Source organism: Aethalodelphis obliquidens, unplaced genomic scaffold, assembly GCF_003676395.1.
Source record: "Aethalodelphis obliquidens isolate GAN/ISIS:26980383/991018 unplaced genomic scaffold, ASM367639v1 scaffold4, whole genome shotgun sequence".
In the NCBI taxonomy this organism is placed as follows: Eukaryota; Metazoa; Chordata; class Mammalia; order Artiodactyla; family Delphinidae; genus Aethalodelphis; species Aethalodelphis obliquidens.
Genome location: NW_020837948.1, coordinates 22044195 through 22071076, shown reverse-complemented (window position 1 = coordinate 22071076; position 26882 = coordinate 22044195). Strand labels below are relative to the sequence as shown.

Below are 26882 nucleotides of genomic sequence, written 5' to 3'. Positions count from 1 at the left end.
TTGAGTTAAGCAATTGGCTAATCTCACAGAAATGGGGGCTTTGACAGGACAGGGTCAAACTGAGTGTAGCCAGTCGGGTGATCTGGAATTTTCCCTGACCTGGAGAGTCAGTGAGCGTATTTCTCCTTTTCTGCAATTCCCTTTAGCTGAGAGTGGGCAATTTGTAATAATATTTGACCTTTGGAAATACCTACACCTCAAAAATCTCTCTGCCTTTAAACCTACAATCTCCAGAGCACTGGCAATCCTCCAGAGAAACTAAGGAGAAAAGAGAGACGAGTCACACTTAAAAGGCAGTTGTTTTGAGGGTGAGAGGGGTGGAAATAATGACTTGTAATCCATTCACAGATGTGTGCTCAGACCCCTACACCTTAAACCCCTGTAGCATCTGAGCATGACTCACTCTTACTAGAGAGCCTCAGTATATTTCACTCACAATCAAGCCTAGTATGGGATTGTCTTGTGCTTTTTCCTCACTGCTCTGAAATTTCATTAACCCACTGATCAAGGAGGTTGCTAAAACAATTCATGTCTCTCTCCTATCAAAGATTTGACTGTCCACTGAAGCAGCACATTTGGGCCCGGGGTCTCTTCAGTACAGGGGCACCAAAGATAGAATACCTGCCTCAAATGGACATAAATAAATGCTTATTAAGGTTTGGTACCGTAAGTTAGGTGGACTCTGCCACTTCAAGAATGATGGTCTCAAACTACACAGTTTGGTCCTTAGTCATACCCTGACTTTTGTTCTCAAAGCTGTCAAGGCTTGACACCTCCCCTTCATATAAAATTATTTCCTTTTACAACCTAGACCGTCCAGCAGAAAGCTGGGTAGATCTCTTTAGTATCCTAGTATTACTGTCAAATACTTTTTTAAGGTTCCTTCAGTGTTTGGAGATTATTACTGTGAAGATAGACATTTGGGTAAAATGCTTTCACTTTTACTGTGACAAAATATTTTATCTTTTGGAGAGAAGGAAAAAAAAAAGTAATTGTCTATTTCATCCCACACACAGGTAGAACCTTCCTCTTTTTGAAGAGGAAACTGACTTTTTCATCATGTTGCTTTCTACCCTTGACAATGAAGCAGAGATCAAAAGAAAGTTATAAGCAGTAAAAGTCAGTCTACTATGAATTCAGAATCTCTCTATCCAAATCTAGCAATGATGAAACTTCTAAGTCTAAACAAAAGTTCATTTTTGTCTCTGAAGTACTCAAAAACAGTCTTCTTTTCTGTTATCTTGTAACAATGCCTCTGTCGTAATTACTTATGAAAATGTGGAGTACTGGCAACACCCAGATGACGGTGATGTTCTCCCATAGCTGGTTTCCAGGCATGATCACAGCCTCCTTGTAGTAACTGAGACTTCATCGGAGGTATCGAGGGATGTCTCAAATCCTCACAACCACGTTTATTGGAGTTACAGAACAGTCATCCCACCAATTTTGGCTAGACTTGAATTATCTACCTCTGCCATCCACACAAGTTAAAGTGACTAACAAGTTTCCTGTTTCATGAAATGTTTAATTTGTATGTTTTGCCTGTTGACGCAGGCTCAAGTGCCCACAGAGGGAGAGAGTGAGAGTGAGAGTGAGATTGTGGATACTTACAGTTGCCATGCGAAATACTGATTGGCTCAGAATCTTCTGGGAAAGCAGCCCCAGCGAAGTGTAGCAGTGTGAAATATAGCAGCAAGGCTTCTGACCTCATAGTAGTTCAGCGGGGAGACTTTATTTCTCTACTTCACCCTGCCAAAGAGCAAAGAAGGGATTTTTTTTTTCTTTCTTTTACAAGTCAGCTTTATTCCACTCCATAAAATGAAACGGGCTTGAAGATAAATTTTAGAGAAAGGGGCTCCAGTTTCCTGTCTCTTCCACTGTGAATTCACCGATGACAGTGTTTTGCATAAGGAACCCGTGTCCATTACCCACTGCAGCCTCCTTCCCCATGCATCTGGGCCCTTTTGCAAAGCTTCTACCAAACAAGTAACTCAGAGCCTTAACTGCTTTGTCCTGAGTCGGTGTTAGGCCATTGTGGGTGGCTATTTCACAGTCACGAAATAGCATTCCAAAAAATGTGGATGATTTAGAAAGCTTTTTTTTTTTTTTTTTTTTAAGGTAAATACATCTTTTTTCTTCTCAGCAGGTTTATAGCAGCATGCCATCCCCAGACATGAGTTGTTTGGGCAGCCCAGAATCTTTCAAAATTTTGAAGTAGTTGCCCAGTATTGAAAAATTAAATATCTGATATAATGACCTAAATGCCAGTTCCCTTCAAGCACCATGCTCCCATTCACCAACCCCCGTCCCCACTCTACTGGCCCAGTTCACTGATTTCCATTACCTGCTTGACCCCTTAGTTGAGATTTTCACTCATTTATGTAATTCTGTAGTAATTCTGTAGTGACCTTAGACATAAATAAAATCACAGAATCTACGTTTAAAAAGAAATAAATGGATCCTTTCAGACTCTGTGGAGAATGTTATAGGGAGCACCTGAAACCACATCCTGAAATAGTATTGTTGATTTTTAAACATATCTCTGTATATTTTAGTGTCAGATACTACCTTGCAATGAAACAGTAGTGAATAAAAATGCCAATATACTGTTTTACCCATCTGCATTTTCTTAAAGATGCTCTTCATGTGTAGAAAAAATTCTTCTAAATCTTAGAAGTAAAAACATTCCCATATGGGGCTGCTGGATACAGTGAAAGGAAACTCATAAGACAGTACATATTGCATAATTCTCAGGCATATTTCAAATAAGTGTTGATCTATCAGGGAAATTAATGTAAAATGGGGCTATCTTTTTATCTTAGTAAAGCCTTTGAAGTAGACTGCCAAAGGTCTTGTTTTGAGCAAAGCTATTTCACAGTAGTACATCAATCATTTAAGATTGGTGTGTAATAAAGTCAAACTTAGTAACTTAGATGTCTTTGAAAGTTAACCTGGCAAACAAACTGCTAACTTATGCTTTTTAGAACACACTTAATATGAGATACCTGTGTCTCTCTTCTTCGTTGCCAAAAAAAGCATTAACAAGTCCCGAGTGTTGCATCCCAACTGATAATTTCACAGACACAGCTGGGTCTTAATCATTTCTTCAGTCGAAAAGTGCACATTAATTAATTTGCTTTATCTTGAAAATCAAAGAGGGAGAGAGGTTGAGAGAAAAGCCTGAGCAATTCCATATCTCCATCTCTGATGTGTAGATGAAAATTAAACTTTAAATAATTACTTGTTCACAAGGGCAGTCCATAACCAAGAGACACGAACATGTATTTACAGACAGGTGAAAAGCACCAGTCCATTCATTCATTTGCTAGTTCCTCCTATTCTGGAGAATCTAAAACCAAAGGGAAGAAGCTCTGTGGTGCCCTGATTTTGCTTGTCGTAGCTTCTGTTCAGTGTAACATTAAAGGCGAGAAATCAGTCACAAGAGCAAGTAAAACATTTAAAAAAAAAAAAAAAAGAGTAAAACATAAACCAGCTACCAGTCAGAAAGTATACGGGGAAGAGGAAGTGGCAACATTTACCGAGGGCTCAAGAGCAGTATTATAGTATTATACAGAAGCCTATTACCTCAGAGAGTTTGCAGCACGCCGTGGAAGAATAATGGAGACTCAAAAGGCTGATCCTCATTCCGTTAGAAATCTTTGGGAATACAGGTATACTTTTAAAGATTCATTTTTCTTGACATGACAAAGGAGTCTGTATCCTCCCATAACTGCATTCATCTTTGTACAGATGTCCTAAAGCTAACGAGACAGAGTCCTGCTATTTTAGTCTGTCTCCCAGTTTTAATTTTTTCCATCTTAAGATTGCATGGATTGATGCAACATTCTCAACCCAACCCAGAAGCTGGCAGGAAGAGCAATGCATGCATAAGAAATCTGTTATGCAATCCAATGGCTTTTTTTCAATCCTCATCCTAGCCAGGATCATGGCTAAGATGGGTTATTTAAATATCTCCAGGTTTACAGAAGGGCTCTCTGCCAGGAAAAATATCTGTTTTATGTGTCTTCCTGTCATCGTATCATCAGGTTGTTAACATGTACATCATGTGGGTGAAAGTGTTCTGGCAGTCCCAGTTCATCTTGGCCATTCCATACGAACGCTTTCTAATTTTCTTCAGCTGAGGTTTTGATGTATTATTCCCTTCCTACACAACTTTGGGCTCTAACCCTTGTAAATATGTAGACAGTATATTTTCCTGTTGAAATGATTACTTTGTGGCGAGATCCCAATCAATCACATTGTCATTTTCCATCCTGCTGAACAGGGGCTGAGTCTCCCTGCTAAGACCTTAGCACGCAGACGTGCGCTAGCCCAGCAGAACAAAAACAAACAAGAACTTTCCACTGCGTTCAAAATCTGGAGCTAGCTGGGCTGCCGCTACGAGGTTGTTGAAGCGATCTTGAAACTTTGTAAAGCGGTACCCACATATAGCACAGTTGTAGGCATCTGCAGACACTTGTCGATTTCTCTCTTTGTGACTGTGCTTGTAGAGGCTAAAAATGACTTAGACTTAATCAGCTACCCAGAAAATTAGATCATGGGAAGACTGTCAACATGAGGATTCTAAACAAAAACGTTTACTTCAAAAAGAAGCTCATTATGCCTGAATTGTCCATCTAAATTGTTTCAGCCTCCCATAACTCTTAGCCTGAGGAGAAATGACCTCTGTAAAATACACCATCACTAAAAAGTGATATTCCTATTCTTCTCCACCCCAGAAAATTCACTGGAAAACCTTAAGAACAGGCAGGTGAGGTTAATGGGTAAAAAAGGCTTCCTAAGACAATGGTGGGAATGTTTCCACTGGGGGAGGGCCAGCCCCTCTACTCTGAGCACCTGCTGTTCAGCTCTGAAGTGCAGGCCCTATGCAGTGTTGGCCCGCAAAGCCAGATCTCTGATTTTTATTTTTATTTCTTAAGAAGCCAGAAATCTGGAGTTGTATGTTAAACCTCCTATTTTTTTTTTTTTCTCTAAATGTTGGCACCTAACTTAGTTTTTTCTTCTCTGTGAGTCACCTTTGGCCAAGTCCTACCAGTTTGTGAGCCCAAGTACAATTTTCTGGGGCAGGATTTGGGGAGTAGTGGGCAGAGGATTAGAACTAGTATTGGGGAAGTGTGAGGCATACTCTGGCCAGGTGGGTTTGTCATGGCTTCTCGATAGTAGTGGCTCTTGTGAAATTAACCTGATTAATCAGAAGTAAGATGTGGCCATTTGTGATCTGATTATCTGACTTCATAATCATTTCTGGTTCTCGTGACATCCCCTTTGCTTTATGCTCTGCTGACACAATGACTTCTTCTTCTTCTTCTTTTTTTTTCATTTCTTTTTAGCTGTGTTGGGTCTTTGCTGCTGCGTGCAGGCTTTCTCTAGTTGCGGTGAGTGGGGGCTACTCTTCATTGCAGTGTGCGGGCTTCTCATTGCCGTGGCTTCCCTTCTTGCGGAGCGCAGGTTCTAGGTGCACGGGCTTCAATAGTTGTGGCATGCAGGCTTCAGTAGTTGTGGCTCGTGGGCTCTAGAGCACAGGCTCAGTAGTTGTGGCGCATGGGCTTAGTTTCTCCGCGGCATGTGGGATCTTCCCGGACCAGGGCTCGAACCTGTGTCTCCTGCATTGGCAGGCGGATTCTTAACCACTGAGCAACCAGGGAAGTCCCAGACACAATGACTTCTATACTACGACAAGGGTATGAGGGGTAGATAGAAGTCCCAGTTATTGTCTGTACACACACAAGTGAATGAACATTGCTTGTTTTAAAGACCCAGCTGGGCTGCCCCACATACCCTGTGTGTGTCCAACTGCAGCAGACAATGCATCAGTGTACTTGCACTTGGACTTGGCTGTACGGATATAGCTTGTATCTGATTTGGTACCACCATTCTTCCAGAATGTTGGTATCCAATGAACATTTTAATAGTAAGCGGTAATGATGAGAAAAATAATTTATCTGGAAACTTGCAAATGCAAAGTGCTCTTGATGGTAACTCTAAGTGTGGCCTAGAAATAGAGATGGAATCATGGTGGTGGCGCTTCTCTTTTTCTGTGGGGAAAATTATTTGCTGCCATGCTTCTTTTAAAAAGCACATTTTCTACTGACATAATAGGAAGTTTCAGAGATAATCATTAATTCATGCCGTCATTAATAGATGGAAGGTGTGACCCTGGGTCAGTCTCGTAGCTGCACTGGCTCCTAGCATCCTCACCAGTAAAATGAAAGGATATAAAATATAATGGCCTATCAAACTCCTCTGGACTCTGAGACTGTACAATTCTAGGCGATTCTGCCCTAGTGAAGAAAGGATTGGGTACCAGATGGTGATTCAGGAGGATAGTACATGGAGTGACCCTGAGCTCGGACACTGCAAGGCCACGGACACCTTCTGGAGGTGTGGGGCTGGGACGGGAGGAGTAGGCATCGAGGCAGGGTGGGGTACTGGAGCTCGAGACAGCGGGAGATGCAGTTGGGCTCTGGTGGCGGTTCTGTCCGCCACCCTCTGAGATGATGGCAGGGCGGGGGCAGGACAAGCTCTGTGCACTTGGGCAGTGATCTTTCCAAAGAGAACAGGGCTGGGTTTTTTCTATACCCTTTCCTGGTTGCCCCTAAACTGCATGTGGTTTGGAAACTCAAGGAGCCATCAGTGTGTCACTGTGTGGTACTGCATGTGGCAAACAGGAGGGATGGAACAGGTTCTCTTCAACTTTGCTCTTGGGGGACTGCACTAGGCAGAGCACACAAGTTGTAGAAAGTTAGTCAGGCTGGAGCAAAGAACTGTGACTCTGTCTAGTTTCAACATCAGGACAAAGTTCAAGTCCATTAAGTAGTTCTACCCTGGCCAAAGAGAACCACCATTATTACCGCTGAGTCATATTCGGAGTTTAGTCGGGTTTTACGCTAAGATAACGTTTTCATTTTTATTGCTCCAGCCTTCTGACCTCATCCATCATCATCTTTGTTTTCACAACGGGAGTATCTTTAAAAATCTGACTTGAAACTGGCGTAAAAGCTTTTCCGAGAAATCAAACGATCGCTAATCGTACACGGAGGCAGCGGGAGCAGAGGGTAAAAACACAGGATTTGAATGCCTCTGCTCCACTTATTAGCTGGGACCTCTGGCAAAATGCGGAAGATCTCTGAGCCTCAGTTTCCTCAACTTCAGAGTGGGGAAAAATAGCGTCTCAAGATTAGCTGTGAGATACTGCACGTAAAAATGGTAGTCCTCCATAAATGTCTGTTTATTCTTCAGTTGAGATACTAAAAATTGCCTTATTTGAATAGTTTCTCTTGGAATTCCTTAAATTCTCAGAGTAGCAGCTGGGGTTCTGTGTCTTCAGCAGGAGAAGCAGCTCTCTTCTTCTTCTCCTTGCTGGCCCCTAAGCTTCCCAGCTCTGGAGGTGGGTGTCTGGGAGAGGCAGGAGAGTCTGTCTCAGGATGGCACAGCTCGTGTTGTGTGATTTAAAAAAAATGTGAATCACAGCACTCGCACAGGTGCAAAGGAAAAGATCAGTGTGGACATCGGTGAAAGGGTGGGGTGGAAGTGAAAGTTTACTGAGCATCTTCTACGTATGATGTACACATGCGTGTTATTTTATTTAAATATTACAGCAATCCAGAGAGACAGGCCTTATCCTCTCCATTGTGCACACAGGGAAACTGAGGCTCACAGAGGTTAAGTAACATGTCCAGTCAATATCTATAGCCCATCAGTAAAAACAGAAGGCCAGGTTGCCAAGCCAGGGCTATGTGATGCCACAGTTGATGTCCTTCCCAGAACACCAGGGAAAGGGGAACAGAAGGAAGGCTGGGAAGAGAGAGAGGCTGGCATAAATGGAAACTGCACTTAAGATCATAGTTGAGTATAGGTTGATGCATCTATGCTTCCATGGACAGAGTGGCTGAAGGTCCCTAATGGCTTCAGTAATAATAAATCTATTAAAGGAGTGCATAGTCGCTTGCAAATGTGTAGGCAAGCAAAGGCTCATTCTACTTTGTGGCCCTGCGATTGCAGGCTTAAGGTGACAGAAAGATGCAAATGCTTTTCAACCACGGTTTTAGGAGGAATTGATTGTCTCGTGACACCACTGGGTTAAGTGGAACCACGTGCCTGCTTGCAGCCCCCTCAAGAGTGATGTTTTAAAATAAATACACCAAAGAGAACAACGTCTGTTATGAAGGATAAAATCGAAGTTGCCTGTTTCAGGAGCTGAGAGGATAAACAGATTTGGATACCTCTCAAATCCGAGTAGGGAACCTTTGCCCAGAGAGAGGTGGGAGAGCAGATGTTGGTGCAGAAAACCCAGCTTGCTGAATGCTGAAGACGGCTGGTTATTCCTGCACCAGAGGGACAGTTCAGGAATCAAGGAGTGTTTAAACAGCAGGTTTCCTTCGCTGGCCTGGACTGCCCTGTTTCAAGGGCTGCAGCATGACGAGGATGCTGCTGTCCACGGCAAGCACGGCCAGGCCACAGAAGGACTCCTCCCAGATGGAGTTAGGAACAACTTGGGCCCGTTGATCCTGGTTGAAATGTCCACTGCACCCAGTCTTCAGGGGTCACGCTGGCCACCTGTTTGGTGACACTGCATTAAGGTATAAGTTTTATGCAAATGAGAAAAACAGCTCTAGCCTTTTAATAAAGCATTTGATCTTTATGTTCTCCTCAGCCATTAACAGAGACATAAAAGCTCCCATTTCAGAGGAAAGGGAAATGCCACGGACCTAACTCTAACACATTTTGGAGAAGGATGATGGCATTCAGTGGAGTATAATAATAAATATCGACTGTGTATAATAGATGTTCCAATTTGATCTGAAACCACTGTCACAAAGGAGAGAGAAAACAGCTGTGAATTCAGAAGTCTTTTTAGAAAAAAATTTTCTTTTTTAGGAAAATAAAAGTTGGTTGTAAACCTATGATCTTTTGAGGAGAGAAGGCGAGTCTTGTCTTTCAGGTGATCCTTTGTCATGATCGTTTTCTTTCTTTCTACCAATGCTCTCCCTATCCCGTAAATGCTTGAGACAGTGCATTTAAGGCACTTTGCTTGGATGTTTCAGGTACAGTCTCATGACTCATTAGGGCTCTGCAGTTATAGGCGTGATCTCAGCAATCTGTGCAGAATATCCTGTGGAAAACCACCTTGATCTCAAAAAGCTGCCACAGTCGCCAGCATGTTTACCCATGTCACACCTCAGCTTTTTGCCATCTCCATCTTTCTCAACTTTTACAATAGCGCTGACCTTAAACATATGCTCCAGAGACAGAAACAAATACCCGCTTTGTTCTGCTGTTAAGGAAACTGAGGCCCTGAGAAGTGAGATCATTTGCCAAATGTGGTGCAGCTCAAAAGTGGCCAAGCTGAGCCGCCACTGAGGACTCCTGGCTCCAGCACCGAGCTCTGTCCCTACATTACGCAGCTTTCAGAAAGGAAGCCAAGACTCATTCATTTCTCCTTGGCTTGCTGCCTGGTGTTCATTACTTCCATCGCTTGCTTTCCCTCTCACTGATTCCCTGCTTTCTGCTGGGAGCCAGGCTCCTGTGCTAGGTGCTGAGACAGAGATGGAAAAAATAGATCCCTTACCCTCTAGGACCTTGCTGTTTAGTAGGTGGGCCTGACAGTTCCAGATCATTGACCAAAAATAGAACACACAAACAATAATTTTTCCAAAAGAAATGAAAGTTCTGTTGGGGAGAATACTATCTGGAGGGTGAACGTGTTGCAGAGAGACGCAGGTGGGAAGCTCAGCGAAGGCCTCTGTTTGGAGGAAGCCATGGCACGTTGCGTGATTGTTCACTGAGGACTGGGGCGGTTAGAGGAGAGGCGGCTGGGGGGACATATCGGGTAGAAGGACCAGATCTGGAGAGCAGGGCATTGAAACGGACAACTCCATGCCAGTTGGACTTCAGACACTTTCAAACTGGACCATTTCCCTCTTTGATTAAGGAGTTTCAAATATTTGTCTGAAGTAATGGATGGATGTTTTTTCATTTCACCCAAAGTTTGGTTTAAAGAATATAACTCAGAATAAAGATGGTATCTGATGACTTTTTTCTTCTAAGAATATGACAGAAGAAGAAGTAGTAGTGTGGGGAGGAGAACTCTGAGGTAACAGCTGGGAATATTGGTATTTATTCTTTGAGTTATTGTCACATTATTCTCCCTAGCTTTCTGTACATTTGTAATTTCATTAAAGATGAAAGAGGGCAAACATAATATGCCTAAACTGAAGGCACTTTTTGCCAGCCCTTAGAAAGATACTTGCAGAGCAACTTTTAAGGGAACAAACTAGGGATATTAGCGACTGGAGTTTTCCGTGAACCTTTGTCAAAATCCTGAGCTGGTTTAAACCGAAGCAGAGCAATGGCTGCCCTTTGCCAAGATGACTCCCCCTCGTAATTTTTCCTCTGTTTGCTGTCAGTGTGGTTTACAGAAAACAGAATCTCCCAGCCGTATCTCTCAGGTTCAGGTGGCTACGGCAGTCTCCCAGCCATATCTCTCAGGCTCAGGTGGCTGACCCTTCCTGGTTTTGAAGGGGAGGTCAACTTCAGACATGACTTGGAGAGAATTAAAAACAACCTGCACGTCTCTCCTTTGAGTTCTGAGTAACAGTCCCAAATAACAGTATCACCAAGCATGGATGATTGAAACTTTAACAGAACGCTACAAATTCTTACTGCTTTTTTGGTAAAAAGTCTCAAGATCAGGGAGTGAAAAACATTTCCTTGAGCTAAACTTTTTGAATCCGTTTCTCTGGTGTTTACTGCATGCCATCTTTCACTGTATTGCTTGTCTTTCTCTGTGACCTCTGATGCTCTCCCAGTACCTTGAAAGCCAAAAATAGACTTTATATTTGACTACAAGCTTCTGATTATATATAGAGAGAGACATAATATCATGTCAGGATCTGTTCCATAACAAAGCATGATACTGCTGACTGGTACTTACCACCAGTAGAAGATCTACAAACACAGTGGACTATCTGTATGTTTCTGTATGTCTAGACACACCCAGAACAGAAATGAGATGGAAGTATTGTCTCTTGAATTTCCACAATTTTCTTATATTCTTTAGGAAATTCATTTCATTTATTGAAAGGAAAAAAAAGTCCACTTTGTGTCCCAGTAAACTGCTGGGAAACTGCAAAGCCATACATTTAAACCTATTTCAGTTTATTATTGCATCTGGTAGATAGCACTACATCTTTCTGGAATTAATGATTTCTTTATTGGCTTTGTTCATGTTCTCTACGCATAAAAAGGGACTCATTAGTCTGGCTTGATTTACTTAGAGCAGTTATCAGTTTGAATTGGGGTGGAGAAAGCACTATTTACTAGTTACCCATTCCCTAAAGTGTTCATTTGTTTTTAGTGTGAAATCTTACCCTCGAAATTACTAGCTATTTCCAAACATCCTGAAAATATGCTTCCTTAAGGCCAATGAGAGTAAGCTCCAGGAAATTATGGGTTTGTTTAAATATCTCTACCGCTTGGTGACTTGATTCCGCACACAGGTGACTTAAAGGTCACTGCACAGAAACATTTGAACCCCATCCACTGAGATGAAGGTGGTCAGCACACAGGTGAACTATTTGGGTGGTAGTAGCTGGTTTTTTGTTTTTTGTTTTTTTTAATTTTATTTATTTATTTATTTATGGCTGTGTTGGGTCTTCGTTTCCGTGCGAGGGCTTTCTCTAGTTGCGGCAAGCGGGGGCCACTCTTCATCGCGGTGCGCGGGCCTCTGACTATCGCGGCCTCTCTTGTTGCAGAGCACAGGCTCCAGACGCGCAGGCTCAGTAATCGCGGCTCACGGACCTAGTTGCTCCGCGGCATGTGGGATCTTCCCAGAGCAGGGCTCGAACCCGTGTCCCCTGCATTGGCAGGTAGATTCTCAACCACTGCGCCACCAGGGAAGCCCAGTAGCTGTTTTTTAAAATGCCTCACTTCTCCTTTAGTTTAAACAAAAACAAGCAAGTTGCCGTCTGAAATACAGGTACACAATCCCTCATTTGCAATTAAAAACGAGAACAATCTCCCGCCCCACCCTGAAAACCAAGAGTTTTTTCCTTTTCAATGGGCAACAGAACTTGACCTACAGTGGCGTGACACTTTATCCCTCTTAGGATAAATATTTGTACATTTCACTGCAAAAACATTAATGGGTCTGATTACTGGATGTTGCCCACGCTGGGAGATACGTCCCATGTCACCTTTCTAAAATCTGAAAAATTTTAAATTCTGAAGCACATCTGTTCGAAAGGTTTTGAAAAAGAGACTTGTCCCTGAAGAGATTAAAAAACAAGGATAAAAAACAAATGAGGGAAGAGGAGATCCGTTAGAGCAGAATCCCCAACACTGGTTTTGCTAAGCCCAGCAGCTCTCTAATTACCCTTGGTGTATTGTGAGATTCTCACAGAATTAAAAAAATGTAATCTGATTTCATTAAAAAAACCCCCGTATATCCTATTATACTTTGCTTGCAAGAATAATTCGGACATTAGGAACTGCAGACAGAGTCATCTAGCCTTAATTTTCTCTATTCTGTGCTCATAGCGACAGGCTCCCAGGCTCGGAAACCATTCAAGGGACTGACGGGTGCAGGCTTCCCCAAGATGAGTGATGCTCACAAGGTAGAGGTGATCTTGGTAGAGAGGGTCTCCAGGGCTCCCGTGAGTGAGCTAGGACGTCCAGCAGTAGCAGAAGGTGGCAGCCTCACCAGGCGCAGCAGCCCTCTCCTGGGTTAGGGTTTTCCTCCCACCGAACAGCCAGCTACAGGCAGTTCAGCACTCCTTCCTCTCTCTGGGTTAAATGGATAAGACTTCACCAGGCTTTTTTGTGCAGTTGGTGGTGGTTTCTCCAAAGGAATGTCCATAAGGTCTGCAGCCTGTACTCTCTCTCGCCCATGGAATGACCCTGGTAATGGCTTTCTCTAGTCGCTATAATCAGAGGGAACTGCGGGCTGGCAGTGTCAGCCCTTTGCTTTGTTATATGTACCTGCCTTTAATTTTCAGTCACCTGCGATTTTCTTTCCATGGAGAACACCAGTAGGTTGAAGGATTAAGTAATACCGTGAAGAATTTGAATTTCAAGAATATTTCGGGAGGACAGCTATTACCTTGGGCGGGTGGAGTGGCTGAAGAGGAAGGCATACTCTCTTCCCTTCCTGTCTGAGGGGCTCTTCCACAAACTGTCCCCCTCCTTTCTTCCTTACTAAAGGGGTAGGGGGCATCAGGCACGATGGTCATCAGTCCTAACTCTGGGATAAAATGGAGGCAAATGGTTAATAGCAGATAACCTGGACACCAGGTTAATCGCTGCAGTCTAGATTATCTGGAGGGAAGACAGCACATGGCCGTCAGCAATTAGCCTCCGAATCTAAAAATAAATAAATAAATAAACCACCATTCCTGTAATTAATAGCACGGCAGACGATCAGTATAATTACCATCTCTGTGAGAGAGTCCAGAATCAGGAGGAAAAGTGAAATTATTCAATAAGCTTGAGTGTGACAGGCAGAAACCAAATTAAAGAGCTGAGGGTTAGACAAAGGGGACACGATAAATCAGAGAGAAAGTGAGTGTGTGACCTGTGCCCAGCCCAGCAGGCGTGCCTGGGCAGCTGTCACCCCAGGAGCCCTGCAGGCACAGGCTCACCTTTCCGGGGAGGAAGTGGAGGTGCAGGAAGTGCATAAATGGCTCTGAAAGCTCATCGCCTGGTTACTGGAAAGCACAGAGGTCCATCTGGGTCACCCAGGCTTTCACTGGTGAGGATTCTAAAGGGCTGAGCCGTGAGATGGAAAAAACACAGCTGTGGAACACATGGAGAGGGGATAATACGGGAACTTCTTCCTGAAGGGGAGATTGCCCCGCTGCACTCTGAGTAACTAAAAGACTATGGCAGAATTATGTTCTACTCAAGTAGCAATATTCTTCCTGTGCAGTTCACAGAGCCTTCACCTCTCCAAAGAGTAAAAACAGAAAAGTCATTCTGAAGTGTTAGGCAAGAATAGGCAGACGTGCTCCTCGAATATCTGTTTAATAATCAGTCCTGGGCTTCCCTGCTGGCGCAGTGGTTGGGAGTCCGCCTGCCGATGCAGGGGACACGGGTTCGTGCCCCGGTCCGGGAAGATCCCACATGCCGCGGAGCGGCTGGGCCCGTGAACCATGGCCACTGAGCCTGCGCGTCTGGAGCCTGTGCTCTGCAACGGGAGAGGTCACAACAGTGAGAGGCCCACGTACCGCAAAAAAAAAAAAAAAAAAAAAAATCAGTCCTTTCCAGCAGCACTAAAATGAGTAAGCAAGGCTGAGTCTCCTCCAGAATCTTCAGTGAGGAGGGAGCATGGTGCTACAGGGCACGAGGGCAAGATAACCCCCACTGGGGCACTGCTTCCCCATCTGCAAGTGAGGGACTTACGGATGCCTCCTCCTTCCTCACACAGAAGGTGTATTTGAAGGTTGAGAGTCGTTATTAGTAATTTTTCCATGTTTTGCAAGTACTTTTACTCCAAGGGAGCATTCCTTTTGTGCATCACGGATAATTTCTTTAATGTTTTGGGAGTTACCAGTAAGAACATTAGACGCGAGAAAATATCTTACAGGTGTGTAGGCACTGAAAGTAAAGTAAGAAACTGCCTTTGTTGATGGTTCACCTTGACTCATTCACTCATCTGTTCATTCACTCAAGAGTCTGATGTGAGCCAGCAAAGCACTGTGCTGGGGCAGTGGGGGAGACCCAGGTCATGGGTCGGTCTTGGGGTTCTGCCCTTGAGGAGCCCCCAGACTGCTATAGGAAATAGTACAGGAGCAGCTCTAACAAAGTGTTTATAGAAAGCATGTAAAGAAATACGAGAGGGCTTCCCTGGTGGCGCAGTGGTTGAGAATCCGCCTGCCGATGCAGGGGACAAGGGTTCGTGCCCCGGTCCGGGAGGATCCCACGTGCTGCGGGGCTGCCGGGCCCGTGAGCCATGGCCGCTGAGCCTGCGTGTCCGGAGCCTGTGCTCCGCAACAGGAGAGGCCACAACAGTGAGAGGCCCACGTACGGGGAAAAAAAAAAAAAAAAGAAATACGAGAGTTCCTAGGACTGAGAGAGAACATCCTGGCATTGATTCTACAACCCAAACACCTGTCAAACCTCTTCTCTTCTCTACATGCTGCCTATGATCATCTGACCCTCCATCAGCTCCTGCCTGGACTACTACAGTAGCTTCCTCATTAATCTCCCTACTTCCACTTGGCCCTCCATCCATTTACTGTCCATGCAGCAACTGATGGTCTTTTAAAAACGTAGATCAGGTCATGGCCTCCCCTGCATAAAACTCTCTAGTGATTTCTTATTACATTTACAACACAGTTGAAACCCTCTATCCTGGGTGCAAAGGGCTTCACCTACCTCCCTGACCCTATTTTGTTCCATCCCACCATTGCCCACTCTGCTCCAGCCTCTCAGCTTGGGTTTCCTCCAACACACAGCTCTCATTCCTGCCTTAGGGACTTGCCCCTCCCTCCTCGCGGAATGATCTTTCCCCACCCCGATCTTCACGTAGCGGGCCCACTTCTGTCCTTCAGAACTCACTTAAAATGCCACATCCTTGAACAGGCCTTCCCTGACCCTGAAAAGAGCCCAGTGCCTCTTCTTTCATCACTTTATTCTCAATTTCTCTGATGGATTTGCCCCTAATTGGTGTTTCTTCATTTATATTCTTATTTGTTTTTGTCTGTCCCTCCACTCCATTAGGAATATAAGCTTTGTACGGGCAAGTTTGTCTTGTTAATCATTGCATCTCCACGTTCTGGAACAGTGAACTTCCAGCAAATATTCACTGAATAATGAATAAACGTTAATCCGAGGAAGAGCATCAGAACAGTTTCTGACAAATCAGTGTTAAAAGCAAAGCAAAGTGGAGATGCAAGGGGCAAGGATAGGTATTTTCAGATATCTGAAGAAAAACCTGGAAGACAGTTACGAGGGTAGAACTAAGATCAATGGGCAGAAATTATGAGGAGATAATTTCTGCTCAAAATAAGGAGGACCTTTCTAGTAGTCCCAGTAACACAAACCTGGACTGGCTCCCGTAAGGGGCCGGGAGGCCAGAGGAGGGCTTGGGTGGAAGGAGTGTTGTCCGTGGGAGGCAGACATCGGGTGTGGGGCTAGACTAGACAGCATTTGAGGTCCCAGTGGAGAGCCTGATTGCCTACGATTCTTGGATCTTCTGATGAGCCCTCCCCCCACGTCCTGAGGAAGCACTGCTTAGAGTGGGAAACCAGAGATGGTCCAGCAAAATCCTGCTGGTGACTCAGTCTCTTTAGATGAAATGATGTACCTGCAGTCAAAGGATGAAAGAGGAAGTCCTTGGGCTTTGGCTAGGCCTCGTTCATTCAAGATCCCAGTTTGACCAGCTTGTAGAGGCTGTAGGTCAGTAGCCAAAAAAGTATATGCAAGGAGAGAGATGGTCATAACCTGCTGAGCATCACTGGCAATAATCAGAGGCCTTCTGGGTTGGGAGCATACCGTGTCCATACTGCCCTGCCTCTTCCCGTCTCTGCAAGGCTTATGGAAGGTCTTGAAGTGTGGGATACAGAGTTAAGCTCTGGTGTGTGGCCTTCCTGGGGATGCATGTCATCCACTGGCTTGTTACTAAGGCTCAATTGCCAATGACATACAGACCCCAGGAGATGATTTAACTCCACTCTTGTCTCACATCCCTTACCAGTGACTCATAACTTTCTCCCGACACCAGAGCAGCTGGGCCAGCCAGCCGGAGAGAAGACGTACAGATGTTGCTGGCTGGAGTTGGAGAGGGCTATGGGCCTCTCATCTGCAATCAGCGCAGAATGCTTCAGTGGGGTACAGAGTGGGGTTGAAGACAAGATGTGGGTGCGGATGTCAGCTCTGTCATGGACCGTCTCTCATCCTTCCACACATCCGTGTCTTCAAGCAGAAAACACTGCAGTTCCTCTTTTTCTGCAACTCAGAGAAGTTTTATTTCTTTGGGGAATATGAGACCCTTAAGCCAATCCATCTGGAGAAGGTATGCGAGATAGTACTCTGGCCAGAACGTACCACCCACCCAGATGTGTGGGCTTAAAACAGATCTCAAATTAGAGAATTGTGAAAGGATGAGAAGACAAATGAGCGGGTGGAGGTGGGGGGCAAGGAAGAGATGATCTTTGTTTCTGAGAAAAGGATGTAGAACAAAGACATTCAATTAGATCTGTTGATTATACACCAGAAAAATGAAATATATACGTGTGAAATTCTCATTAGAAACGGCTTGCTCAGACAACATTTTGTACACTGAAGGCACTTGTTAAATATTGGTTGATATTGATCCAAGTGGCTTTGAGTATTTTTAAATACCAGTGCATTGAGTTCTACAGTGATTTGAAAAGAGGCAGATTTTTAAATGAAAATTGAAACACAAGTCAGGACTGACTGACTTTTTTGAATTGTGAACGTTGCAGTTCTGTTACATATGCAACTACTAATAGTGGCTGTCTCTGAGGGAGAAGGACTGGAGGTCAGATGTGGGAGAGAAACTCACTTTTTAGGCTGTACCCTTTTATGTTTTTTGGAATTTTTTTCTTATGTATGTGTTTCATTTTTGGAATGAAACAAGTTATTTTTTTAAATCTGTGTCTCCAGAGGCAGACCCGGAACGCAGGCCTGCTGCTACCTGCCAATTCCCACAGTTTTTCCCAGGATCCCGTCCCCTCACAGTATGCTCAGCCAGTGGTCATATGCTGCAATACAGGATGAGGGTGAGGGACGTTTATAGGCATTGTAGTGTCAGTAGTGGTAACTTCATCTGTGACCCAGATGGATATATACGGTGGCTGGTAGTCTTCACAACACCATAAACCCGCCTGTGTACCATACGAGTGGCTGCCTAATTTATTAGCTTTCAAATAAAAATGTAACCAACTCAGAAAAGCAGGACATAATGAAGTCAAATACAAAGAATCAGATGAGCTCAAAGCAAAACCCCTTCGTATTTAAAATTTTATTTTCCATAAGGAAGAGTACAGGGCTGTGTATGGGAACTTACTTTTCCTCCCCTTGCACGTTCATATCTGGGCAGGCTCCTGCCCCCATGTTCCTTGGCACCATTGCCCTTTCTTGGCGTTCATGTCCCATGGCAAAGGAAGGCCAAAGGCTGCTTCTGAAGCCTGCCCAAAGGATGCCCAACTTTTTAGAAGTGGAATGAGTGTTCTCTTCTGGGAATGGTCACCTTAGTCTCTCCCAGAATGACTTCTCCCAGAGAACAGAGGTCACTGACTAGAGAAAGGAGGAGACTTCATCAGAAGAGCGATGAGGGCTGAGTGGAGAGGTACCCACTGTACTGGGATATGATGGATGAAAAGTGTCCTTCACCCTTATCCCAGCACCCCTCTCTGGGGAGTGAGGTTTACTCAACAAACACTGAGCTAGGTGCTGAGATGGGGGCAAAGGCTTGTTTCTTCCTTCCTTGCTTTCCCTTCTCCCGAGAGCCTATTTCAACCACTGTGAAGTTGCTTCTCCTGTTGGGTGGGTCACATTACGCTCCTCTTCTTGGGGCTCTAGGTTTCTCACTGGGGTGGGAGACAGTAGTTTCTGATTTGAATTTCAACTCCAACTTGAACCTTGGAGGCAAGTGCTACCTATTGGAACATGCATGTTCTCTTTTCCACACTCCACCAGTACCTGCTGCCCTGTCTGTAGCTAAATGCGAAAATGGACCATACTGTGGCCATAAACCACTGGTTTCCAAACTTTCCTACACATTGGAGTCACCTGGAGAGCTTCAAACGTTAAGGATGCCCGTGTCCCACACGCAGAGATTGTGACTGAATTGGCCTGGGGGTGTGACGTGTGCTTTGGAAATTTTAGTAGATTCCCCAGGTGATTCAAGTGAGCAGACAAGTTTGGGAACCGCTGATGTAAACACAAATGGTATCCAAATTACAATCCTTGTCCCTTTCATTCCAATGCCTTCAGCTACAGCCAGGGATAATTAATCATGATTCAAAAAACTTGCATTTGTGCCAGGCACATGGAGTGGCTTTTAAAATATCCAAGTTTATTTTGTGCCCACCACCCTCATGCCAAACCACTAGCAAAATATAATTTAATCCATTAAAAGTTACAGGGAGCCCTGCAGAAACTTCTTTTCCAGCATGGGGCCTGCAAAGTATTTTTAATGTAAACACAGACAATAGGTATGTTCTCCTTTATAACAGAGTTGAAATAAAGCAGATCTAATTAACCCACTCAGATGCTACGGAGTAGAGGCCATGTGAACACTGCCTTAGGAAGCCTGTCCTGCAGCCTTATCAGAATGGCTTTTCTCTTCACCAGTGCCCTGGTAACCTGGGAAGTACAAATTTTGATTACTAATTGCTACATTGTTAGTAACTGACTATATATCATCAGGAGCTGGTCACCAGTGTCAGCCTAGACTTAATTATCTCAGCTGAAGAGAAAGTAACCCTCTGAAAGAACTGTTTTCCAATTAAAGCAGCATAGAATATGCGATTTGTCTCTCTGGCGATATCCAATTCACGCCCCTTTTCATGTTATTTGTATTGTCTTCTTTTCCTCATTACAGGCTCAGAGTTGTGCATCTTGGGCTCTCTAACAAGAAACACATAAATATCAAGAGGGCAGCTGTCAGACCTTTGGAAAAAAATCATCACCACCACCAAAAACACAATAGTTATTACAGAGTTTCCACTAGCAAATGCTACAGCTAAGATTAAAGACAGCTTTCAGCATATCCATTTACTTTCACAGTTTCGTAACCTCAATAGAATGTGGGTATGATTACTTGTACACACACACATCTCACATACTTAATTTTCAGAAGATACTCTTTAGGGGTGCTTTGTCTTAGCTATTGTTTCAGTGACAAGGACAACATTTTTATAATAATACAAAAAAATATATTTGGGGTAAAATCCCAGGCAGTACTCCCTCTTTAATTCTTCATCTTTCGTATCTTGTTTGTTTTTACTGCTGTTAATTTGTTATTTATTCCCACCGAATGTGTGCCCACTTGCCTATCAAGGCAATTCTTTTTTTTTTTTTGGTGGTACGTGGGCCTCTCACTGTTGTGGCCTCTCCCGCCGCGGAGCACAGACTCCGGACGTGCAGGCCCAGTGGCCATGGCTCACAGGCCCAGCCGCTCCGCGGCATGTGGGATCCTCCCGGACCGGGGCTCGAACCTGTGTCCCCTGCATCGGCAGGCGGACTCCCAACCACTGCGCCACCAGGGAAGCCCAAGGCAATTCTTTATCCCAGGAGAAAGTATAAGTTTGTCTCTCTGTGACTAGCTCGACCCTGACCATGCCATAAACAAAGGTTTAGAAGTCTGGGTTGTTTCAGAAAAGGTTTATTGAGCACCTGCTGTGTGCCAGGCACAGGTATATTCTAGTGGGTTTCCAGCCCATTCCTTCCGTTAATGGCTACGTGGCCTTGAGTTGGCTATTTAATCTCTGTAAGCCTCTGGTTCTTGTAAAGTGGGACAGTGATGCTTTCTCTTCAACCGGTTGTGGTTAGGACTTAAAGCCCCTGGGCCCTGAAGAGGTGTTTAATATATGCTTCCATTTTCTTCTCCATCCCCTTTGTGCTTGGGGGCTGGCATTGGGAAACTAAGGATCTTCAGGTTTCAGCATTTTCAATTTTGTGTACTGTGCTTATGCATCACTTGTTTCCTAAAAATACTTCCTCTTTGTAGTTTCAATTTTCTGCTTTCCCTAAAACTTCCCAACCACACATAACCTTCTGTGTCTTGCCTTGGAGCTGCCCACATTTTGATTCACTTATGCATTGCTGCCATTCTGAGAAGACAGTAATTGCAGTTTGGTACTTAACCAAAATGTCATGGAAGTTTAAATTACTTCTTTGGGGGAGGGAGTGCTGTATTTTTTTTGATGCATTTTTCAGGGCCATGTCATTTTAAAAAGGAGGAATAGCCTATGGTCACTGGTGTTAGTCATTATCTACTAGTCTCATATCCCTCTCCCCAGCTACTTTACAGATACCTCAAAGGAAGGAGCCCTTTTATAATAGACAGTACATTGAGCATTTATTGTCTATATTGATGAGCAAGGTACTGTCTCAGGCACTGTGGCCAGTACAAAAATGAAGGATGGCTAATGTACAAGAACTTGGAAGGAAGCAGCATTAAGAACATTTCTGGAATCCTCTCACCTAGCATTTCTTGGTGAGTGCCCTGCCCTAGTGCCTTGGCTTTCCTGCCTGTGCCCATTATTGGTTTTTCTTCTCTCCTGTCAGTCCTTTGTGTCTGTCTTGCACTGCTCTTCCCTCCACTAGGGGTGGTTTCTTTTTTACCCCCAGTGTTTTCCTCATTGCCATCCCCCGCAACTCAGCCAACTTCTTTATCCCATTCTTTTTCCTGCCTTGGGAATTCCTACCTTTTCCTTAAGACACTCTTCAAATATCACCTCCTCGTGAGGTCTTTCCTGATCTCCTCTGACAGTTAATTACTAATGTCTCTCTCCTTTCTTCCACATGAAAGAGTTCTGTCATAACAAACTGACATTATTTGTTTACTGATCTGCCCACACCACTAGACAGTGAACTCGGCAAGGGCTAACAAAATAACAAAGGTTCGATGGATAAATAAATGGATCAACGAATGAATAATCGAATACACAATCTCTGTCCCCAGAGGATTCACAATTTATGGGGGAGACAGATATGTCAATAACGAACTGCAAAGTAAAGTACAAATACGAATGTACTATAAGGAAAATGCCACACATTTTGAGTTTTTTCAGAAAGGCTTAGATTTACTTGCTTAGTTTACTTCATAATGGATTGGAGCCGTGAAGCAGTTACTGTAGATTGCACCCGACCTTCTTTTTTAAAGGCCTTAGTCTAGCTGGCCTCAGAAACCCTGTTATGTATACATGCCCTGGTAACACACAGCAGCAGACTAAGGGAGGCTTGGCCTTTCTATTTGCAAATACAGGCTCTTGAAATATACATGAAATGTAAGACGCTGGTGTTGGCACAGTGACATGAACACCTCCCTATTCTATGAAATCCCTGACCTAGTTACACTGCTGAAAGCATAGCTTTAGTGCATGTAATGCCCAGCACGTGGAAGAAATTGTTATCTTGAGAAAAGTAAATTTTGCATTCCCCAAGTTCTATATTATTAAATCTGTGATCTTAATATTACATTAGAGTAGACATTTTATTCAATTATATGGACAATGAAATAAGAACTGAGAAAGAGGTAGCTGGCCCAGATTCCCCTGGGTGTGAAAGGATGATATTTATTTTATCTGCTTCTGACAATGAAGGTTAAATTGTTACATAAAGCTCCTACCAGCAAAATATCAATTCAGATGGAGGTTAATTCTTCAGTCATACTTGGCTTTCAGCATTTTGTCATCAGAACTAAGCAGCTGAACACTTCTGCCCTAAAAATGGGTGGGGTTGGATCTTCCAATATGCTGGATCAAGAAAATTGAACGTGGCCAAGAGCTGACTATTGCCAAATTAAACAAATGGACTTGGGGCTTGCTCAATAAAATAAACTGTTTCTAATGATCCAATGCATGGAAATATAGGGGCTTTTCTTTTTTCTATATGGAGGGAAATATTTCTCACCAACGTACTTTCAGAAAGTGATCTTTTATACCCAGTAGGCCATGAAAAGGTGAAAGTATAAATGAGGTTGGAGGAGGAATTCTTCTCCATCTTCCTCCTGCGAGCTGATGTTTTAGCTCTGTTCTAGGAGAAAGGGGTAGGGAACGTGGACCGTTTCATCTGTCCTTGTCAACCAGTTGGTTCTAATGAAGTCTAATGATTAGTCTTAGACGGTCTGTTAACTGCATGGTGTGAAAGTCGGTAAGAACCTTCAGTTAAAAGTCAACCCTGAGACCACAAAACCTTAGATAAGATTAAATTCTAACATCTAAAGAGCTCTCCACTAATCTGTCTAACAGGCTGAAATCCAACTCAAGTGTCATTAACTTAATAACACTCAAGTCTAAATGCCACAAAGCAAAAGCTTATTAAAAATGAACAACTTAGAGAACCAAAAAAGGGAGGGGGAGGGAAATGAGGATTTTTTTTAAATTAACAACTTCTTGCAGGATATAGGTTGCAGGTATCATTTCCTTTAGGCCAAATCATTTAAGTGGATCTAGTTGTAAAGCAGTTTACACTCTGCAGGATCACTAGAGGTTAAACACCTAATCAACAAATGGTAGCCTGTTTTATCGCTTCCCTTTCCTTTCTTCATTTCCTTTCTTAACAATTGGATACGATTCCTGAGTGATTAACATAGCACATGATCTCTTTCTCATTTTCCAACTTCATCCTTTGAAACCAAAAGTGAATTAACAATCATCCGTAAACTTCCTGCCATGGTTCTCACTTGCTTACGGATGTGATGTGGATTTCTGGAAATGCCCAGTTAAAGGAGAGTATGTCCACATAGACTCCAGTTCCCTGATGACCAGCCCCTCTCACCTCACCCCATCCTCCCATCCTCATTTGCCTTTACGGTATGGAGCTGATACTGCAGAAGCAGCCGATTATCAGGAAAGCCAGATCAGGTAAATTAACTTAATGAAACAGATAACTCTGTATATAAGTATACCTTTGAAACTGACTAGGCTCAAATATCCACTCAGCTAATGAGCCTGCGATAGGACCCTGGCAGAGGTGTAATCCTTCTGCCACTAAAAGCCTTTCCACAGCCCTGCATCCTATCTTTCTGTCCGAAAACTAGGCAGGAGCTTAACAACTGCCAAGCTTCCAAAATGCAAACAGCAGCAGTTGCCTATCTAAGTTGTGATTGATGGTGCGCAAAAATACACAGCTACTTCATAGTTACGCTGGCCCGCAACAAATTAAGGATCTAAACCTTTGTGCTAGGCAGATAGCCAGTATATCGTGGGGTACTGCTGGGGCTCTATAATTATATCCAGCCTGATAATTATCCATCCCACCGCTGTGAATGGCCGGCACCCAGGGACTTTCATTTCACTGTCCCCCTCCACCAGTTAATGCCTGACCCTATGTCACTCTGACTGTGAAAGACGCTGAAGGAGACAAATGAGTTTTTCTCTGACTATGTTAAATTAACTAATGGATTCTGATTGTGAAACGGGCATCATCATAACAAACCAAGGCTCTGCTTTGCTGGGTGGACATGTAGACAGTCTCTAAGGGTTATTAACTTCAGGCATTAGAACAAAACGGCAATAAAACCAAAAAAATCTGGCGAGTGTGAATGTAAAGAACCTATTTAGTGTGAATAGTGATTAACGAAATACTTTATATTTCAACCCGTTATTTTGGTGTCCGAGACACATCTACAAGAGAGCTGTTGTAGGGCCTAAAACTAGGGATTAAGTGACCGGTTTTAATCAGCATTTCCCCCTTTTCTTTGAGTGCTTTTGTTTTCCTACTCACAAGGTAGCTGTAATTCAATATGGCTGCACATCTATTTGAGCTAAATGTAAATCCTGAATATCTTAGACTGAAAATAATCACTGTTTTCATTGCTTTCATTCTAACGTAAAAGGCACTATTGCTTCCAGTAATTGGTAAAGGACATTATAGTCTGTCCAATAGGGTAATTGTACAGATTCCAGTGTTGTAGCTATACAGACACTCCCTGTTACACATGGTCTTAATTTTTAATATGTATTTTTCGTTTAGTTCACTAAAATATTATGGGTTTCATCTTCGTGCAGCTGAAAAGATAAATGTCCTTTCCCATGTCCCCATCACAAGTCTGTGTTCTGGGAGATTAAAAAACTGTAACTCATCTGTTCCGTACCGTATTAAGAGTGAAATTTGGCAATCTAGATGTGAATTTATTTCCAAAAAGAAACAGAATCTGGTAAGTTTTTGTCTTTTAGAGGAAAGAATATTTTAGAAGCTTAACTTATTTTAAAAAAGACTCATACTGATTTTTTAAAAAAGATAAAATTGTATATAATTTTATTTAAACCCTTTGGACTTCTGAAGAGTAAAAAACCCATATTAATCTAAGAATTTTACTTTTGAGAACAGGATACTGAAAATGCAGAAGTCATAGAATCTTTCTTAATCAGTGACCAGAAATACCTGTTTACCTTTATTGTAGGTGGTATATTTTCAGAAGGGTTCCCTCTGCCCAAGAGGAATTCATTTTTGCAAAATAATAACGTTTTATTGTGTTTACCATGAGTCAGGCTCAGCACTCTTTATGTGTTATGACTCATTTAATCCTCACAGCATCTCCAGACAGATGCTATTATTGTCCCCATTTTACAGGTCAGGAGACTTCCTAAGGTCACACAATAGTTAAGTGGGGGAGCATGGATTTGAACCCTGGGCAAGCCAACTCAAACGCCTATTCTTAACTACTATGCATACTGTCCTCTAATCATAGTCATTTCCTAAATCTTAAATTCACTAAACATTTAATAAGTGCCTGTTATTCTAAGTGCAGGGCATCGTACTGGAGGTTGGGGGTTAGAAATGGGAGGGTCTAGAGTGGAGAAAAGGGGGGACAAAATTTTAAAGAAACATTCTTCCTACAATCCGGTCAGATGGACACAACTCCATGACTTTGATTTGATGTTATAAATCCTGCCTTTCCCAGTTGGCCTTTCCATCTGGGGAACTGTGGGACCCAGAGGCTAGTGTCAGAGGCACTTGGGTCTCTCGGGTCCTGCCCGGCCCAGTCGACCTGTGTAAAGGCCCTCCTTTGCCACTGGAGACATTTACAGGGTTACCCTCCTAAAGGCATCCACAACCTGGTGGTAAAAGTCCTCACCTGCGTCACATCACGGTGCCTTGTTATTTTCCCTCAAACTCCAGTGGACATCAGTCACAATGCCTTTGGATGCAGCTGCTTTGAAACCACTGGCTCTTAGCACCCTGTCACACATAACCCAATTGTTAAAGTGTCATTAGCAGAGACCCAGAGAGATGACAGGTGTAAACAGTTTATAATTTACAAAGCGCAGGATCAGGTTTCTCCACGCCCTCTGCCAGCAGCTCACAAGCACTCCTTAGCTTGGCCCTGTGTATGCACTGTACACATTTTTACAGGACTGTTTTAAAATAAATCCCATGTCGTACCTATTTAGTAACCTTTTGGCCATTTGAATCCCTTTGACTGTTCGGGAAAACTATGCAAAGCTATTGGTTCATTTTGAAGTTAAGATTTCAAAACGTTCTGTCAACTAAGTAAAACGCATGTGCCTTGGAATCCTCGGAATGGACTGTCCTTCAACTCTGTGCTGTGGATTTCCTTCTTTTCTTTTTCCGTTTTTGAACCGGTGGTGCTCTTGTGCATTGGAGATGGCAGGTTGGTAAATGACTAGCTTTTAAAGAGACCGGCCGTTTGTTGCTCTGTGCACAGATGTGGGATTTCTGACGCCTTTTTAGTCGGTCCTCCTGAGCCGCCTTCTGCATTTTTCAGTGCTGACATGTCTCAGTAAAACTTTGACTAACTGGGATACTTGGGGGAGGGGGGTTCTGGCTGAATGATTTCCTGGTTAAACTGAAAGTTATTTAGAAAGCTCTTGTTATTGAAAATCTTTCCAAAATACATCAGCACACTTTTCTCTGGAGTGAGGCAGCACGGCTGGAGAAAAATTGAACATAGCTGTTTGGAAGGGCTGCAAAGAAATTTAGCAACGCTGCTAACTGCTCTCCAGTCCTTTCTCTTACTCGAAAGCAGCCCCTCTCTGGATTGACAAGGCAGTTCAGATGGCAGACCCTTACTACCCTCTTCAAAACCTCTTTTCCTGTCTAGGTGGAGGTCCCACTTCCTACCGGGGGCGTAAAACCAAGGCCAGGTGGCCATCGGCTGTTTCTTTCCCGTCCTCACACACCTCCAGGCTTCCCTCCCTCGGGTT

At 43.5% G+C, this 26882-nt stretch overlaps 1 protein-coding gene across 2 annotated transcripts in view; it reads right to left on the bottom strand.

The window, feature by feature from the left end:
* Window positions 1–26882, bottom strand: part of SEMA6A (semaphorin 6A) — a 130110-nt gene that overhangs the window by 61693 nt on the left and 41535 nt on the right. For both annotated transcript variants that reach the window (XM_027099622.1, XM_027099618.1), the window contains exon 2: window positions 1612–1749. In XM_027099622.1, the coding sequence (XP_026955423.1) occupies window positions 1612–1711 (100 nt within the window). In that variant the 5' untranslated portion in view covers window positions 1712–1749. The remainder of the gene's footprint in view (window positions 1–1611; window positions 1750–26882) is intronic.